General features: G+C 39.9%; 1 protein-coding gene across 1 annotated transcript in view; it reads right to left on the minus strand.

Annotated features, from left to right (window-relative positions):
* The window catches only part of ypel1 (yippee-like 1), a 41,932-nt gene extending 22,473 nt beyond the window's left edge, over positions 1-19,459 (minus strand). The window contains exons 1-2 of the mRNA XM_053324964.1: positions 19,301-19,459; positions 12,458-12,742 (exon numbers count right to left, since the gene is read on the minus strand). Of these exons, the coding sequence (XP_053180939.1) occupies positions 12,458-12,574 (117 nt within the window). The 5' untranslated portion in view covers positions 12,575-12,742; positions 19,301-19,459. The remainder of the gene's footprint in view (positions 1-12,457; positions 12,743-19,300) is intronic.
* Between the last annotated feature and the right edge of the window lie 328 nt (positions 19,460-19,787).

Consider the following 19,787-nt stretch of genomic DNA (forward strand, 5'->3'; position numbering starts at 1 on the left):
CCTTGTTTAATATATGGCCTTTGCTGTGGGATATAGCACCTATCTTCTTCCTCTCTGAAGGTTAATATTTCATAAAAGGAGGTTCCAGTTGAGGCTGTTATAAGCAGCGGAGAGCTCTGACAGTAAATTTGTTTAAAGGATTTTTCGAGTCTGTCAGCCAGGAGCCCATATGATGACTGAAGGAGGTTTTCCCCACTGAAATCATTCATCCTGTTCATACTGGTTATTAAAAGATCCCCTTTAAATGTGCTTTCAGTGGAAGTGATGGGGGCGTGGGGGGTCAAAATCCACAGTGAGTCCAAACCACACAGTCATTTTCCTGCACAAAAAAATGCATTTAACCCTCCTGGGTCAAATTGACACCGTCTGTTTTGACTGTTCCTTCTTTCCTTCCTTCCTTCCTTCCTTCCTCCATCCCTTCTGTCATTTCTTCACTTCCTTCCTTCCCCCCTCCTTTCCTTCTTTCCCCCCTCCTTTCCTTCCTTCTTCCTTCCTCTCTCCCTCCATTCCATCCTTCTTCCTCCCTCCTTTCCTTCCTTCCTTCCCTCCTTCCTTCTTCCTCCCTTCCTTCCTTGACTCGAGGACAACAGGAGGGTTAAAGGCATTCTGTGGTGGGCTATATTTATTTTAATTACATCACTGTGGAAGCTATTTATTACAATGTTTACATTTATGTATTACACAAAAACATACTGCAAAATTACTTTTATGCAGGAGATCTCAGCAAAAGATGCGTGTGTGTGTGTGAGTGTGTGTGTGTGTCTGTATAGTATGTATGTGGTTGTATATTGGAAGTTGTAGGATGTTAAAGTCACTCGTAAATAGATGAAATGATCCACATGACCTTATAGCCACAACAAACCTAATTATAGCCATCTGTAGCTTTATGCTGATAAACATCTATCTATGTATTGGAAGTCATGGAAGTCATGATTTAAATGTGCCTGCAGCAGGTTTTCAATGCTTTTCATGTCTAGACAAGATCAACTCGACAAGCAGCAATTTTTGAACAATGCACCACAACAATAGAGGCCCTTATGAGCAGAAAACCATAGGCTAAACTAGGCTAAATGTGTTATGTAGCCTCTGGGGAACTCCCTGAGACTATGTCGGCTACCGTGCAGCAATAAATCCAATTCATCTACGTTCCCAGTGTGGAGCTCTCTCTTGCTGGTGCTGCTGGTTTTCCAACATTCCTGCTTCAGCCTCAGCTCTGAGAACAATATGGTGTGACTCTCATAAAAGCAAAACACACACACACACACACACACACACACTCAAACATAACACCCTTTAACTTCATCAGCCTCTCCCACAGTGACATCTGAGCACCGACACCCGAGCTCATATATCTTGCTCTCATCTAATTATTTGTCACTTATACAGCAAACAGTCAGCCGGGTGCTCATAATAATAATAAGGCAAAGTCACAATGAGGAGGTCAAAAAGTGCAGCTGAAGAAGAATTAGTGGCTGTTGTGAGATAAATGAATGCAGGAGGGGGGAGGGGGGAGGGGGAGGGGGGGAGGGAAGATGAATTTGAGAGACTTATTTGTTGGAGATTTTTTAATATGTCAGTGAAGCAAAAAATGTGATTAATGGAACAAATTTACTAGAAAATCAAGTCTCGCAGCGACAAACTATAAATACTAGCGGTCGGTCGTATGCCTCCATCAACTAGTCAAACTGCAATTTACATCGATGTCTGTCCTCTGACTCATATCATATTTATAGTGAAGACTTTGAAGGAATTTAATAAAAGTCACCGCCAGTTTCAAGACAGGCGCCGAGATCAGTGTCAGTATCCAAAATATGAAATATGGTCAAATACTCTCCTCCTGTTCCTGACTTAATGTGGTTAAATAACGGCCAGAAAAGTGTTTTTATAATATATTATGATGTCAAAGTGAAGTTGACCTTTGACCTTTTGGATTATATAATGTCATCTCTTCATTATTTTATCCTATTAGACATTTGTGTGAAACTTTGTATTAATTTGAGAATGAATTACAGCCAAAAAAAAGCGTGTTTTGTGATTTCAGAGTGATTTGACCTTTGACCTTTGACCACTAAAATCTAATCAGTTCATCCTGGAGTCTAAGTGGACACTTGAGCCAAATTTAAAGCGATTCCCTCGAGATGTTCCTGAGATGTATCACATTCACGAGAAAGCAGTAAAGTAGCTCAAACATCTAACTAACAACCTCTACTGGATGACATTTCTACGTAAAACTAACTGTGCCTGACAAATGCAGCATTAAATGGGAAGATGAGCAAAAAAAATAAAAACCTGGTTCTCTTAATGATTCTGAAATCGATTCACAAATCAAAATCAATTTTCTAAATGTTACAGACAGAACTCAACAGAGCAGCATCCAGAGAGTCTACAGCACACACACAAACACACACACTGGAGTTATGTTATATAACTTTCTACTCTACTCCACTCACAAGGTTGGGAAGGTTACTATGGAAACGTAATAGGTTACAGATTACTAGTTACTCTATTTAAACTGTAATAAGTAATGTAACTATTTCATTTGATGACTTTTCAGCTGTTAGGGTAAATGTTGCTTCATTCCTTCCTTCCTTCCTTTCTTCTTTCCTTCCTTTCTCCTTCCTTCCTTCCTTCCCTCCTCCTGTCCTTCCTTCCTCAATTCCTTCCTTCCTCCATTCCTTGCTTCCTTTCTTCTTGCCTTCCTTTCTTCCTTCTCTCCTTCCTTCCTTCCTTCTCTCCTTCCTTCCTTCCTTCCTTCCTTCCTTCCTTCCTTCCTTCCTTCCTTTCTGTCATTTCTTCACTCCTTCCCTCTTTCCTTCTGTCCTTCCATCCTCCTTCTGTCCTTCCTTCTGTCCTTCCTTCTATCCTTCATCTGTTAGGGTAAATGTTCCCATTAAGCACCAAAATCTAAGTCCAGCTGTGTTGTCATGGATACTGACATGATTTATAAGGGAGATCATTTCTTATAAAGCAACATTTATCTCTTAATGTAGATTTTGGAATATAAAATAAAGATATTTGATGGAAAAAAGTCAAAAGTCTAACATGGAGCTTAATTGGTACTGTGACTCAATTTAAGCCCACGTCATGATTTATTTACTAAATATAAAAAAATATTGATTTCAAAGAATTAAAAACAGCAATATATGTATTCAGTAACAAAATTCAGGAGCAAAATCTTAAAGGTCTGACTTCAGATGTAACCTCCTTTATTATAATCATCAACATTTTCATCAGTAACTAATTTAATTACGTATTGACGTCAGGCCGCTACATGTAACTAGTTCCTCCTCTACACTCGGTCACTTAGCGGAGCGCTGCAGTGAACTCCAGCAGTAACAAATGAGACCAGCTGACCTTCACACACTGCAGCATTAAACCACTTAAACCAGCTCTGGAGGTGAAGAAAATAACTCAGTGTTCAGTCCGTCTCACCTCAAACACCCTGAAGCACTGAAACTAGAGTCTCCTTTTCCTTTAATTCAACCGAGAATCTGCTTTGAATTTCAATCAAATTATAAGATTTCAAACTGATCCCGTCTGTTTTGACTGTTCCTTCCTTCCTTCCTTCATCCTCCTTTCTTCCTTTCTTCCTTCATCCCTTCCTTCTTTCCTCTGTCTTTCTTTCCTTCCTTCCTCCCTTCCTCTTTTCCTTTCTCCCTCCTTCTTTCTTTCCTTTCCTCCCTTCCTCCCTCCTTTCCTTCCTTCTTTCCTTCCCTCCATCCCCCTTTCTTTCTTCCTTACTTCATTCCTTCCTTCCTCCCTTCCTTCTTTACTTCTCTCCATCCTTCCTTCTTTACTTCCCTCCATCCTTCCTTCCTTCTTTCCTCTGTCTTTCTTTCCTTCCTCTTTTCCTTTCTCCCTCCCTCCTTCCTTCTTTCCTTCCCTTTCCTCCCCTCCTTCCTCCCTTCCCTCCTACCTTCCTTCTTTCCTCCCTTCCTTATTTCCTTTCCTCCCTTCCTTCCTTCCTCCTTTCCTTCTTTCCTCCGTCCTTCTTTCCTTCCCTCCCTTCCTTCCTCCCTCTTTTCCTTCCTTCTTTCCTTCCTCCCTCCTACCTTCCTTCTTTCCTCCCTTCCTTGTTCCTTCCTTCTTTCCTCCGTCTTTCCTTCCTTCCCTTCCTTCCTCCCTCCTTTCCCTCCTTCCTTCCCTCCTACCTTCCTTCTTTCCTTTCCTTTCCTTTCCTTCCTTCCTCCCGCCCTCTTTTCCTTCCTTCTTTCTCCCTCCCTTCCTTCCTTGACTCAAGGACAACAGGAGGGTTAAACGGTGCATCCAAGGCACGTAGGTACTACTGACTATTTTGCCCTCGAGCCCCCCGGCCTCCTCCAAAATCACTCAGACAAACCTCATTTACAAGCCGCTGCTTTAACAGCTGACCTCTAAGTTGGGTGTTTTGGCAGAGGTTTAATGGTAGACGATCGGCACGCTTTACACCCCCTGCATCACGGCCAACACATTTATAAGAGCCTTTCCATTATTTAGCCTTTCCCAACTCATTCAAGTCCGTGTGGAGTCATAAGACAATGATACTGGTGAAGATTTGCTGCAGCACAGGAGCAACTAAAGCCCCCATAAACCAAAAGCCTCTGCTGTGAGACAATAAATCTGCATGTATTTCACAGCTCTGGAGGTTAACTGAGGCAAAGCTAAATGAGGATAGTCTCCAAAAAGGGTACATCAGTTTGAATTACGACGGTGTTTAACAATTAAAGATGTGCAAATTCCTCGTAAGACCCCGAAAAAAAATTACCATCTCGAGGCCTCTGATCCGACCGACAGGACACAGTCTGGTGGTGGTGGTGGTGGGAGCTGCTTACCGAGCTCCTCTTTCCTGCTTTCCTGCTAACAAGCTGCGAGCTTCCAAGCCTCGGAGCCGCGGGAGGCAAATGGATTTCGACATGGAGATGGGTGAGCACGCAGATTGATCATCTTTGCCATTTGAATAATCAGCTTAGCTCGCGGTGAGAGAGCGCGACGCACAGGGGGGGAGCACACTGTCGCTATCTTATTATAACACATAAAAGGTCATCGCTTCAGTCGGGGGAGAGACTCTGGTTCAATCTGATAGTTTATAAACTTTACTCACCGGCTGTTGATTTGCGGTGAGAATTAAAAGAAGCTCTTGGCAAATTTGGATGTTTTGTGTGTGTGTGTGTGTGTGTGGCTCCAAATGTCAACGAGGGGCTGGCGAGCTAGTTTGGACAATGAGGACTTCAATACCCAGAAGTCCTTTAACAAACTGTACGGTTACATCCTTTAATATGAAGCATCAGAGTCTCAGCTCGTATTTCACTCAGGTTCTGATTCATCACTGTCTGTAGGCAGATAAATGACCAGACCTGGCAGGACAATTTCATTTTGGGCAAATGGACTGAATCTTTATCATCCCTCTGTGATCTGACTGTAAAATAAAGTGTGAGAGAGTGTGAGTAAGAGTGTGTGTGTGTGTGTGTGTGTGTGTGTGTGTGTGTCTGTGTGTGTTTAACATAAAAAAAAAACTATTTCTCTAGAAGTGAAGATAATCACAGAGGACAGGATGTGGGAGGATTTGTATCAGATGTGATTCATGGAGGTTCAAAGTTGTATATCTGAGGATCCTAGCGGTAAGTATCGACTTTTTAATAAGGACTCTGAAGTAGCGTCGTGGTGGAGGAAGTGTAGGACGATGATAAGAGGATCATTCACATATATTCTCCTACACTAGTTGAATGTTAACAATGATCTTTGGAAACATATCAAAAAGGAAGGAAACTGAAATTAATAATCATGTCCTGCTGTTGTAGATCCAGTTAGCTTGTTTACTCATATTAGTATCTACATGAATTAACTTAACCCTCCTGTTGTACCCCCGGGTCAAATTGACCCCATCTCTCTTTTGACTGTTCCTTCTTTCCTTCCTTCTTCCCCTCTTCCCCTCTTTCTTTGCTTCCTCCTCCTTCCTTCCTTCCTTCCTCCTTTCCTTCCTTCCTCCCTCCCTCCCTCCTTACTCCTTTCCTTCCTTCCTTCCTTCCTCCCTCCCTCCTTACTCCTTTCCTTCCTTCCTTCCTCCCTCCTTACTTCCTTTCCTTCCTTCCTTCCTCCTTACTCCTTTCCTTTCTTTCCTTTCTTTCCTTCCTTCCTTCCTTCCTTCCTCCTTTCTTTCCTTCCTCCCTTCTCTCCTAAATTCCTCCCTCTTTTCATCCTTACTACTTTCCTTCCTTCCTTCCTTCCTTCCTTCCCTCCTTCCTCCCTCCCTCCTTTCCTTCCTTCCTTCCTTCCTTCCCCTGAGGACAACAGAAGGGTTAATCATCTCCAAAATGAGTATTGATTTGCAGTGCGGCTGCAGAAATAAAGAAACAAAAACAAATTAAGAACAAATTAAGGACACAATGGTGGAAAATCATAAAAAGCTTCTTATTGTGGCAAAACTTGACAATACATGGGCAAAAAACATCAATTAATATACAGCAAGTGATACAATGATTAAATAAAGAGATATATTACAAATTAAGCAACAGCACTGTAATAACTTTAGGTAGCTGGCTAATTAAGAACAAAAGCGAAACAAAGAGACAAACGTAGATCAAGTGTTACAGCTGAGTACACAACAAAAACCACAGAAGGGTTTTAAACTAGAGAAGTACAAGCAGTGTGAAACTTTATTATCTAAAACAACTTCCTGCAGAACAGCTTGTCGCGGTTTCAAAGTTGCACTCGGTGGATTTTAATCGCAGCTGACTCATTTCTATAAAAGTGAAGCAAATCCTCCTTGAAGCTCCGACTCAGCTCGTTTAAAATCAGCTGAACTTGACGAAGCATGTTAAATGTTGGTGTGATCGAGGCCTTTATGAATTCCTATTTTCTATTAAATTGTTGCATAAAAGTTAAGCTAATTGTTATGCTAAATTAAACATGAATCAGTGCAACAGCTACCTTTATGTGAATGTATTAACCCTTATACTGTACATATTCTGATTCACTATATAATAAATGTTTAATGAATCCTTACTGAAGCTGCCAGAGAGCAAACAGAGTGTATTATATTTATTTATGAAAAATAAGACATTCACAAATCACTATTTTAGGGTCCAGGAGAACATTTTTATAGAATATGAGTGTGTTTTTTTTTTAATTTTGTACATTTGCATATACAAAACTGTGTATCAGCTGCACAAAAATGTAAAAAATTAAGCATTTTATTTCCATTTTTGTTATACTGTGAGTCACTTTAGCTAAAAGAAATGCATTTATGGTGTTTTTACAATTTTTAAATGTAACAATGGGTCAATATAAAAAGATTTATAGATAATATTAAATCTGCATCAGCAACACAATACATCATTATATGTTGCTTTTATTGGGGTTTTTTTTTGGTCTATCTGTTGGATTTGAGCCTGGAGCAAAGAATGACATCATCTCTGTCATGAGTGACATCATCACATTAAAGTTTTGACTGCAGTTTAATAACTTTTTCAATATGCCAACTTTCCCACCTCATCCAAACAATACTATCTAGAGCATGTGCGGTTAAATTTTGTCATTTCACTCTGATTTATGTGCAAATTGACAATCTGCATAACAATGTGCATGGAAGTTTTGCAAGCTGGCATAATGGTGCTTATTACTGCACAACTACAGATGAAAACCACTTTGAATTGCTGAATAATCAGACAATAAAGGGACACGGAGAGTCATGTGTGAAAAGACTTTTTAACTCAAAATCAATGTCAAAGCTTTTTTCCTCACAATAGCACATTAACTTTCCCCTCTGAGAATCTTTACTGGTGCAGCTTTTAAAAAGAATATTAAGTCTGAGAAGAACTCCTTTTAAATGCAGAGCGGCACTTCTTAAGACACTTTCTGAAACTGTCATTTAGATTCTCTGCAGGTCACCGTCTTCAACAGAGGAGAGTTTCTCTGACAACAATCTGACAGAAACTCTGGATTCAACAATTAAAATGTCTTATTTCTAATGACGCCTAATTACCCACTGGTGAGGTGCAGATAATGATGATGATGAAGATGACGGAGATGATAATGCATTTCTTTAAATTTAAGGTTAAGAGGGAAGGAGTGCAGTTGAGATTCATCGCACCAATCTACTGATAACAAAAAGGAGTAATTGATTACTTCGGAGCCAATCGACTAATTAAATCTCTTCTCCCACCAATTTAGTGAGTTGGCAACAGTTACTTGTAAAGTCAAAGGTTTCTTAAACTCAGTGTCGACAACCTCTACAGCTGAAATGTTCAGTTGACTGACAGAAAATCAACTAATCATTTAAAGTAATTTACCAAAATAAAATACCTTTATTTGTTTTAGTTGCTCTCATGTGACTTTTTTTTGCAGTTTTTCATCCATCTTATTTTGAAATCTCTTCAGTGTTGGAGAGTAACTAGTTCCATGTAACATGAACTACATGAACCAATGAATACATTTTACAATGAGAGATAAATGTTGCTTTATAACAAATGATCTCCCTTATAAATCATGTCAGTATCCATGACAACACAGCTGAGCTTAGATTTTGGTGCTTAATGGGAACACTGAGGGAGGAAGGAAGGAAGGAAGGAAGGACAGAAGGAAGGAATGAATGAAGGAAGGAAGGACAGAAGGAAGGACGGACAGAAGGAAAGAGGGAAGGACGGAAGGAGGGAAGGACAGAAGGAAGTAAGAAAGGACAGAAGGAAGGAAGGAAGGAAGGAAGGAAGGACAGATGGAGGGAACATTTATGAAAACATTGGTTAAAAAATTAGAAAAATCATCAAATGTAATAAGTTTAAGTACTTATTACATTTTAAATAGAGTAACTGGTAATCTGTAACCTTCCCAACTCTGAATCTCTTTGGGTTTTCTAACTTTTCTTTGGCCAGATGAAGCCACTGGATCATTGATCTCTGGAAACCTGCATGAATTTCTCTTTATTTTTCTGACATTTTCACAGCTAAACAATTATTAACGATCCACAGATCAACCGACAACCACAACGACGTCAATCGTTAGTTGCTACCCTACAGAAACCCCTCGGACCGCTCTGAAACTCTGCAGGTTAGATGAGTATAAGATGACAAAGAGCAGAGAAATAAAAACAAACACAAGCCTGTTCAGAGGAAACGTGGGCAGTGAGGCAGTGAGGCAGCCAGAGTGTCCTGATTTCTCATCTGATATTATGAAAGTAAGCCTCTGAGGTTACATTCAGTGAGCCACAGCAGTGTTCAGTTTGGATTTTTTTTCTTTTTTTTTTTTAATTTACAAAAAAAAAAAAAAAGCAGGATCAGAAACAAAAATAACCCCAGCAGAAAGACTTGAAAGACAAACCGGCTCTCTTTTCGTGCCGCCGCCGAAACGACTCCAGTAATAATAGCAGCTGCGAGTCTGCGACTGTCATCTGCCGAGAAGAATCTACGAGCAGGAATAAAACACGGATGCAAGAAACACGACAGGTACACGCGCAACAGCGAAGGTGAGCATCAAATAAAATGACACCGCTGTCAAATCCAAGTGTCATATGCCACAACTAATACCAGAGGACAACACTCAATCACTGCCGGCTCCCCTCTGAGTGAGAAGTCACAGGCTGAGTCGGCCTCAGATTTATTCATTTCCTAAATAGCGCCGTCAGAATTTATAACCACGGACCTCAAAATGTCACCACAGCTGTGATTGAAGGGGACAAAAGATAGACAATTTGATTTCTAAATGAGTCTGGGAACTTATCAGTGTTTCATTGGAGTGTAAATTATATCTAGTCTGCACTTCAATCCTCTGTAGTTTGACCATGTAGTGTTTCATTAATTAGTTTAAAGGATTATCAGAAGCTTATGCTCTCCGCTCTTTTCTCTCCACAACTGACCAACACAAGGAGACTCATTAATAGCAGTCCTAAATGTTGCTTATGCTTCTTAGTCTGGATGTACATGGTATTAATGAGCTGTGGATAAAACCGCTTATTTTAAAGCTGCTGAGTTAAGTATTTCTATATTAAGTTCGAATTAAAACAATACCCGTTATAAATACAATAGTCATTATTTCTGAATGTTCATTTCCTGTCCAGCACCAAGTGGTAAAAAAAGTTGGATGTAAGAGAAAGTAGAGCATCTAATGGTAATATAGAGTCAAATATTCATTCAGGAGGTGGTGGAGACCAAATCAGAGCTAAAATAAGATAAAAGTTAATTCTTAAAAAAGTGATAGCTACACCAGAAAGTGACATAGCAAAGTGAATCCTCATTTAATCAGCAAAAACGTTAGTTAGTGACTGGCTGTAAGAGAAAATAGAGCATCTAATAGTGAGACAGAGCCAGAGATTCATTCAAGAGGTGGTGGAGACAAAAATCAGAGCTAAAATAAGATAAAAATTAATGTTGTTTCCTGTCTGATTCATGTGTCAAAAGACAACTGTTTGTTAAAAGGTTAATTTAAAGAAAGTGACAGTGACACTAGAAACTGAAACGGCAAAGTTTTATCCTCATGAAACAGGTTGTGATACAGGTTTGGTGACTGGCGACCCTAACCAACTGGAAACAGACATCATTATGAATTAAATGTTTCTGAATGTTCACTTTCTGTCCAGCACCAAGTGGCAAAAAAAGTTAGTTAGCGACCGGCTGTAAGAGAAAGTTGAGCATCTAATGGCAAGATAGAGTCAGAGATTCATTCAGGAGGTGGTGGAGACAAAACCAGAGCTAAAAAAGGGCAAATGAATGTTGTTTCCTGTCTGATTCATGTGTCAAAAGACAACTGTTTGCTAAAAGTTAACTTTAACCCTCCTGTTCCTTCCTTCCTTCCTTCCTTCCTCCCTTCCTCCCTCTTTCTTTAATTTTTCCTTTGTTCTTCCCCTCCTTCCCTCTTTCTTTCCTCATTTCCTTCCTTGCTTCTCTCCTTACTTCCTTCCTCCCTCTTTTCCTACTTCCCTACCTCCTTACTCCTTTCCTTCCCTTCTCCTTTCCTCCCTCTCTCCTTACTCCATTCCTTCCTTCCTCTTTTCCTTCCTTCCTTCCTTCCTTCCTTCCTTCCTTCCTTCCTCCCTGCCTACCTCCCTCCTTACTCCTTTTCTTCCTTCCTTCCACCTTTCTTACTCCCTTCCTTACTTCCTTCCTTGACCTGAGGACAACAGGAGGGTTAAGAAACACTGCAAACCTTATCTTCATAAATCAGGTTGTAAAATGAAGCAGGTTTGGTGACTGAGTGACGACCCTAACCAACTGGAAACAGACAGTCGCAGTAGCTCTCCAAGTTAGCCGCCGACTTGGTTGCCAACACAAAAATATGTTCACACAGTTCAAGAGATGCTCAGCAGGTTATTTATAAAAGGAGATTGTACAATGATACTTCCTTCTGTTGTGAACTCTTTGCTTTTTAAAGGTTAACACTCTTGATTGTTTGCTATGAGTCAACAGCTCATATGTACATGTCAAACATTTGTTTAGCTGAATTACACACGGAAAACTGGGTTTACTTTGTGACGTTTTAAATATACTAAACTATTAAGTAATGAATCTAAAAATACAATACATAGATAAATGAGATAAATGAAGGCGATCATTAGTTGCACCATCTTAAAAACAACTTCTTTGACCATGAAACTCAGCAGGTTAAGAAACAAAAAGGACAATACACGACAAAATAAAAACAAAAAGTACTCATATATTTCATCAGATACTGTTAAAGTTAGTCTCTGAGGTCACCAAAGTGGTTCAGAAAGTCACAGAAGTGTTTTCAGTTTTGGCCCAAATTGACTCTTATGCATCACAGAAGAGTTTACTATCGGTCAACAGCACACATGTGAAAGCCAAAGGTCACCAAAGATCACCAAAGTCTAATTAAATCACTAAATTAATTGATTTTTTTTTAGCTTTGGCGTCACTGCACCTCAATATATCAGAGCCATCTATCAGCTAGTTTAGTCCAATGAATGCAGCTTTAAAGTACATATCAGCAGGTTATTATTGTGGTCATTTCATCTGTTTGTCACCACATGATGTGATAGACACAACTGTTACTGATAGCTCCAAAAAAAAAACAACCTAAAAACATTAACACTGTTTGCTATTCATAGCAAACAACCCGCTGGTTATTTAACTAGCAGTTTATTTAAGTTCTTTAAACTCTTTTCTCACGTTACATGTCTGCAAGAAGAAATGATGTCTGTGACACACTAACCTACATTTACAACCACATCTGTCGTGTCAGACTATCCACTTTTATTTATAAACATTAATAAGTGGATCAACACTCACAGCTGATGAATATATTTCAAGTATCTCTTACATGTGTGTATGATTTCTCATTAGTTGACCTTCACCATGAAACCAGAAGTGGCTGCTGGGAGATTTGTGACACAACTGCAAATCCCCGCAGCCCTTTATCATGTATATAAATATAGTCATGTGCAGCGCTGCAGGAGGGGGTGGGGGGTTCATGTGAAGGACATGTGAGGACTTGGATGAGCTTGGATGAGGAGTGGGCCGTGCACGTGTCGTACCTTTGAGATGAGCTCGTCGTGATTGGCCAGGTGCGCCCGGCAGTGGATGCAGCTGTAGGTGCGATGACAATTCGGCAAGTAAGCCTGGAAGGTCTTCGACTTGGTCATCTTCACCATGTCAGTGGGGCAGGGCTCTTCGCTGGTGTCAGGGCTGGCACTGGAAGAGTTGCAGCTCTGCTGGACTTGCTGACAGAAGAAACACTGGAAGATGCAAGCAAAAGCCGTCGTTGTTGTGGAGTGGGTGTGTGGCACGCTCCACACAGACACCACGGGAGAAAATCAAACCTGCAGGGGGGGGGAGAAAGAGAAGAGGAGACGTGGTCAGAGACACGCTCAATACCCTTCAATACCCCCCATCACTCCTCTATTTTTAGAACTCATGATCTTGATTGCATTTCCAATATAACACACAGCTCATTTGCCGGGGCAATCATTTGATTACAATCATCTATTATGTGATTACAATAGCATGTTGTTGACTCCCAACATGGCTGCAGGGTGATGTAACTTATTGTTATGACGAGTCACACAAACTCCTCTTTAGCCGAAGCCACACACACACACACACACACACACACACACACACACACACACAATATATTTCACCTCCAATTTTATTTTGTTTTTATGGCGGGAGCAAGTCTTTGTTTGTTATGCCACACCGGACCCATGAATACAGGATGAGACTATCAGAGCTGCTCACATAAAAGTTTGTGGGTTTTATTTGTTTATCTATTATATATATTTGCATTTAGACTGTTGTAGAAAATAGAACAAGTTATCAAGTTATCAAATAAATAGCTCAAAGACATTACTGTGCCTTACAGAGTTTAAAAGATAGGAGGAGTCTGGGTTTGGTGTGTTTCTCTCTACTTTTCCAGTTGATACTTATTTATTATACTTATTTTATTATTTAGATTTAACTGTAGCATTTCTATAGTTGCTACATTCAGTATTATTATTGCACTAGATATAACCTAGCTCTATAGACAATTATTGAGAAGAGATAAACTTTATCTATTGATATGAATCAGTTAAAATAAAGAGGAAATATAAGAAATACTACAAAAAGAGTAACTTTACAAGAAGTTATACATGTTTTAAAATGTAAAAGTGATTCATTAATGCAGCTAATTATCACCTGCAGGTTGAAATTAAAGGATAATTCAGGTTTGGTTGAACTTGGGTCTTTGTTGCGATGTTCGGACCATTATTTCTATTGATTATGATAACACTGTTATCATTAACTGCTGAGATCTGAGAAGATGGTGACTTTGCTGCAGCGGAGTCAGAGCAGGTAACACGAGGAAACAAGATCAGACAGGTTGTAAACACGCCAACAATTCAGACCAATTATCTAAACAGTTTTAAATGGGAGGTAAAACTGAAAGTTAGTGCAACCAGTAGGGCTGGATATCAGATATCAAGTAGTATCGGAACTTCTCCCATCAAACACCTGCAATCAATCCTTTTTAGAGCTAGAAAATATGACTATTTGTAAGGACTTGCTTACAGCCAATCAATGCAAGCGTTTTTCGATTTAATGCAACATGTGATTGGTCCACTGCCACAGCAGCTACGACCCGTCTGTGGTGGTGAAGTCGTGGTGAATTTGAGTTAGCGCACTTAACTGTTCAGCAGCTGAGATGCCACCTAAACGCGTTAAAGTGCCAAAAAGTCTGTCTTTAACATTTAATAGTTCACTGTTCACCTTCAATTTCTCTTCTTAATTAGTTTGACTAACTTGGGGATGTTTGTTTTAAGACCTTGTTGCTCGTATTTCTCGTCCCGTCTGACTAGTTTTACAGATCACAGCAATTAGTAGCGAGTACAGTGTTATCACAATCAATAGAAATGATGGTCAAAACTACAAAAAATATGATATAAAGTTGTGACAAATATGAATTTTCCTTTAAAAGTTAAAAACAGGCAAGACAAAATACAAAAAAAGAGAAAATTAAGCACAAAAAACCTGATAAAAAGCACCAATACCATCTCTAAACAGGCTTTATTTGCTGAATTCAGCAGGCCTGCATGAGATTCAGCTCCACAGTAACAAATGCCAGTATACCAGTTCATATGCAGGACAGACTAGAATAGCCGATGAGACAATGCAGCCAAGACACAATGAGTGTGTGACCTTTTGAAGGGACTCTGATTGACAAAAACATCGCTACAGGTCTGCAACTACGCCAAATATTCACTGGGAAGAAGAAACCTGCTCTACCTCCTACTGCACCGCCGTCTAGACTTTGATGTTTATGCCTCCGTCACCATCGAAAATATCCATAATGTATTGAGTCTTTTGTAACCTGGAGACTCTAAAGGTGATTAAATGCTTAAAAAGGGTTGACATGGCAATACATCTACATGGGTTACTCCTAAAAAGACAAGCAAACCTTTAAAATTTTGCTCAGGCGAATTGTTTAATTCTACCTATTTCTATAACACTGATCTGTTTTCACACCTTCCTCTTCATCCCACTGCCTACTGCCTTTTTATAACCCTCTTATCTCATTTATTAAACTATGATTATTAGTCATTTTGTTTGTGTGATTGTGTGATGGTGTCCACGGTTGAACAGAAATTGGGAACTAAAAAAGGATCAGCTGTCGAATGCTTTGGCGAATGTTTTACAGTGTAGTGTTATTCCTCTAAACACTACCGCAGACTGTATTCAGAGATGACGGCTGTAAGTGGACACTGAGGTTTGAGGTTATGGTGGTTTGTTCATATATCGGGCAAAGTAAAAGAATGAGCCTTTCACTGGTTCATTTTGCACGGTTTGATACTGTTGTTTTATGCTGTTTCTTGTTTATTGATCATTCTTTCAGGTCTATGTGAAGGACTTTGTATTGCAATCTTGCTCTAAAGGCACCGTGGAAATGAAGTTGAATTTGATTTGATTTAAACATGATGTGACTCTAATAAAACTGTATTACAGACAGTGTTGAAAAGTAGCTAAATTTACTCAATCACCTTATGTGAAGCTGCATTGATTGATTTTTTTTTGCAGCAGAACTGCAACAAACTGTTACAAATCTGGCAGTCACAGAGCAACATTTTTATCCATTTTGAGCCGTGTTTATGTCCACTTGATGAATGTAAGTCTACTATTCACTCTCTTTTAGCTCTGCTTTAAAGCCCATTTATGCTCAACGTTAAATACGGATACAGACGGAGCCTTCTGTCCGTGCTCTGCGTTCATTTCGTCCGTATTTCTGCACGTTTCCATAAAGCTTACGGATACAGACCAAACGGAGCAGTACCACCGGAAACCATGGGGGGGCAGTGTTGCTGTCACTACTCCATACGTAGCTCTAGTGAGACACGAAGAAGAAATAATAATGGAGGAACTACTCAAACTTTTTGAGGAAAGGTTTTGTGAGTTGGTTAGAAACTTTAAACATATCGTTTTTGTCTTTTATGCGATAGGAACATTATCAATATCTCCTCCACAGTCGCCATGTTTGTTTTTGAGTTTGTTGTTGTCATGAACTTTTGACTCTGCGCTGCCCCCTGGTGGATGTATTGGTTAACATCCATACCAATGTAAAGGACGCATGGAAGGATGTGAGCAGTGACGGTAACATCGTTTGAAAAGGACGGATACATTTTCATACGTACGTTGAGCATAAATGGGCCTTTAGTCTCCACCAGCTACTGAAGGACATAACTCTCAATTTAGCTGCTAAAAGTTCCACTTTCGTCACCAACTTGTCGCTAACTATGTCTATCTGCTGTTTGGTGCTCAGCATTAAGAGTACAGTGGGTTTATTGGAAAATTAGCAGGCCAGAAAACAACAAGTTAAAGGACTAGTGTGTAGGATTTAGTGGCCTCTAGTGGTGAGGTTGAAAGTTGCAACAAATTGAATACTTGATAAAAAAACATTGATTAGAGCAGTTTTATACTGAGACTAACTTTTTGAGTCTCTTATAAATTATAAGTTGAATTCATGATCAATAAAACACCTTCTTAATTAATTACTTACTCTAGACTTACTCTAATAGGAACAGTAGCTTAAAGTGGGTGAACATACAGCTAACCATAGAAAACATGACTCTTCTCTGCTTGTGTGACTGATGCATTACTTTATAGCATTTAGTTGTAATTATGACTTATGGCCACAGTGGGCGCTGTTCAGCAAAACACTTTCATACTTTCACTTTCAATTTTCAAAGTGTACTTCAAAAAATAAATAAATAAAATAAAAATAAATAATAATGTAACTATCAACCATTCTGCTGAATAATGTTAAATTACATTTTTCTAGTGATATTTTAGTGCTTTTATTTTGGTAAGATTTGGAATACAGGACTTTTATTGGTAATAAAAACACTTTAACATTGTGGTAATTCAACTTTTTTCTTAAAGGACCAGTGTGTAGGATTTAGTGGCAACTAGTGGTGAGGTTGTAAACTGCAACCAACTTTATGTTACTAACCATTCTCTGCCAAGCATGTGGCTGCAAAACTCTCTAGAGTCAGTGTTAAGTTTGTCTGTTCTGGGCTACTGTAGAAACATGGCAGGCTCTGTGGAAGAGGACACTACACTTCTTATTTTCTGGTGATTACACACTAATTAAAACATACTTATTATATATATTATATTATATTATATTCCATTTCTGCCACGTCTGTTCCACAAAACGCCACTAAATTCTTCACACTGCTCCTTTAAGCATCTGAATTATTGTTACACCACTGATTGAAATGACTGTACTCAGTGGGCATGTGTCAATCAGACGATGTGGGCGGGACTATGACGTCTTTGTTTGTTTTGTTGTTGATCAAAACTGGACTGTGGACAGGCGGTGCTGATTATCAGCTCGGTTATTTCATTCCCTCCATTTACAACAAAAATACAAATTTGGTGACGGCTGTGAGAGGCAGAAAAGAGACATTGACTGTATTTAAATGTTGGTGAGGTCATTCCTTATAATGGGTTTATATAGACAAGAAATTGAGCCATATTTTAGAGTATGACACATCTTTTGAAAGAGGATCTGTAATTTATAAGAAATGACAATGTCGAGTGTCAGGGCTTCATTTTCATCCTCTGAGTGATGATTTAAGTGTTGAAAGGAAGAAAAACTACCTGTTGTACTATACTCTATATGCTATTTTGTCTATAGGCTCAACAGCCACACTTGCTGACAACACTGCATAACAAAAGGTTGCACCTTGTGGTAGAAACACAGACATGCACACATGCACACACACAATAACCCTGCATCCCTGAGAGTGAAAACACAATGAAAACGAGCTTCAGCGGCTCTAGAAGTTTCCAGTTGAGCTGAACATGCTGCAACAGGAAGAGCAGCGCCGAGACAGAAACCAGCAGCCAGACAAGAAAACAAAGGAGCTTCCGCAACTCAACAGGAAGCAGCCGTGACGTGAGGCAAAGCATGGCTGCACAAACACACAAACACACACACACACACACACCATCACACACACGCACGCAGACGCACAAGCTGAGAAGGTACAAAGGTGAAAAACTGGCAACTCAACCCAGTGGCCTCCAGACGAGCCATATTTACATACATACTGTATAATCTGCACAGGTGCCTGAAGCATAATCCCTGCATGAAAAGGACAAAATCCCCTTTCTGAATTAGCCCAGTTTAACCCCAGCTGCACGTGCACGGAGGAGAGGGGGGATGGGGGGTAGGAAAGGTAAAAACACACACGAGCTTTAATAAGTGTGTCATACTTCAGCATCATCATCTGAATTGGTTCTTTTTACTGTGCATCCCCGAGAGGAAAAGAGCAAAAAAGAAAGTGTTGTCACTCACACACACACACACACACACACACACAAGCATGCTGTTATTCGCATTAAGACCTCCCTCCTCTCTCCTCCTCCTCACAGCCCCCCCACCAACACCACCACTTCTTCTCTTCAACACACACACACACACACACACACACACACACACACCTTACTGTTGTCTTCATAAATGCCAAATAAGGATCTAAACAATGTCTGCACAGCTGTTTGTGTGTTTGTTGAAGCCAAGTTGGCAACTTCAAAGTACTTGACAGCACACGCTCTTATTTGTGTTCAAGTTTTATGATGTTATTTTACAATGATATGTATTTATAATCAATAAAAGCTTTAAAATATCCTTCAATTTTTGCAAGAATCATGCTAAAATAAGCCTAAATCATCTCCTGGTGCTGCAAACTGCTGCAAACTCCTGCTTCCTTTGTTTCACAGACTCAAATCCAAATTTTAAAAAACATGTTTTGGAGTATAAACACATTAAAGGAGAGATTCTTTATTGTAAAAAAAAAAGACTGAGTTTTGAGTGTACAGGTAACAGCAGCAGGAACAGCTGATATACAAACTGAGCAAAAGTGAAAACAAAGAGGAGCAGAAGCAGCAGCAGCACAATGTGCGTCTGTGGTAACCAACAGGAAGAAGAAGAGTCGTCCAGACAAAAGACTGACTACTAACAACACATTTAACAACAACACCTGCCTTTACATTTAACACCATGACAACCGAAACTAGTTAAATAAAGCGTTGCATGTCTTTTTTTTCAATTAAGCAAACCATTCTCTCTCTTTTCTCTTTCCTTCTCTTCTAAAAAAAAAAAAGAGTGTTTATCCTCAACAAAGAGCACACGACGCAAGCTCAAGCTCAAGCGCAACAGTGTCGCTGTGCTGGCTGGGGTTTTTTTTTGGAGGGGGGGGGGTTGTTTAGTTATTTCCGAGCCTGATGCAGACTGTGAATCCAGCACGACCACCAGAACCAGAATCAGTATTATTATTTTTTCTTTCTCTTTGAGGTAATCATGCTGCTGCTGCTGCTGCTGCTGCTGCTGCTGTACTCACCACCTGGATCAGATCTGAGCAGAGACGCAGCTTGGTTGGACAGCTGAAGAAAAAAGAGAGAGAGATGTTTTTGTTGTTGTTGTTTTCTTTTTTGGAGTTAAATAAATGATTGTCGTCCACCCAGGCTCTGGTCCATGTGTGATGCTGCCAGATGGGAACTTATTGTTGTGTCCTTTGGGTGCTGACGGATCTCATTTTTCCCAGCACGGGCTTTTGTTGTGTCTTTTGTGTGCGTAATGGACTGGCCTGGTTACTTTGGTACGGAAACGTCACCACGTGGGAGGGAGCTGCGAGGCTGTGATTGACAGCTGAGCTCGTCAATGAGCGGCTGCGCTACGTTCAGGCACCCGTGGGAAAGATGGAAATCAGGTGGAAGAGTAGTGTTCAAGTGGTGATTGAGTGGAGTTGTTTTTATGAGTTTTTAGGGTCATTTATTTGTTATTTTGGATATTCTTAACCCTTCCTGTTGTCCTCAGGTCATTTTTTC

This window comes from Scomber japonicus, chromosome 9, assembly GCF_027409825.1.
Source record: "Scomber japonicus isolate fScoJap1 chromosome 9, fScoJap1.pri, whole genome shotgun sequence".
Classification (NCBI taxonomy): Eukaryota; Metazoa; Chordata; class Actinopteri; order Scombriformes; family Scombridae; genus Scomber; species Scomber japonicus.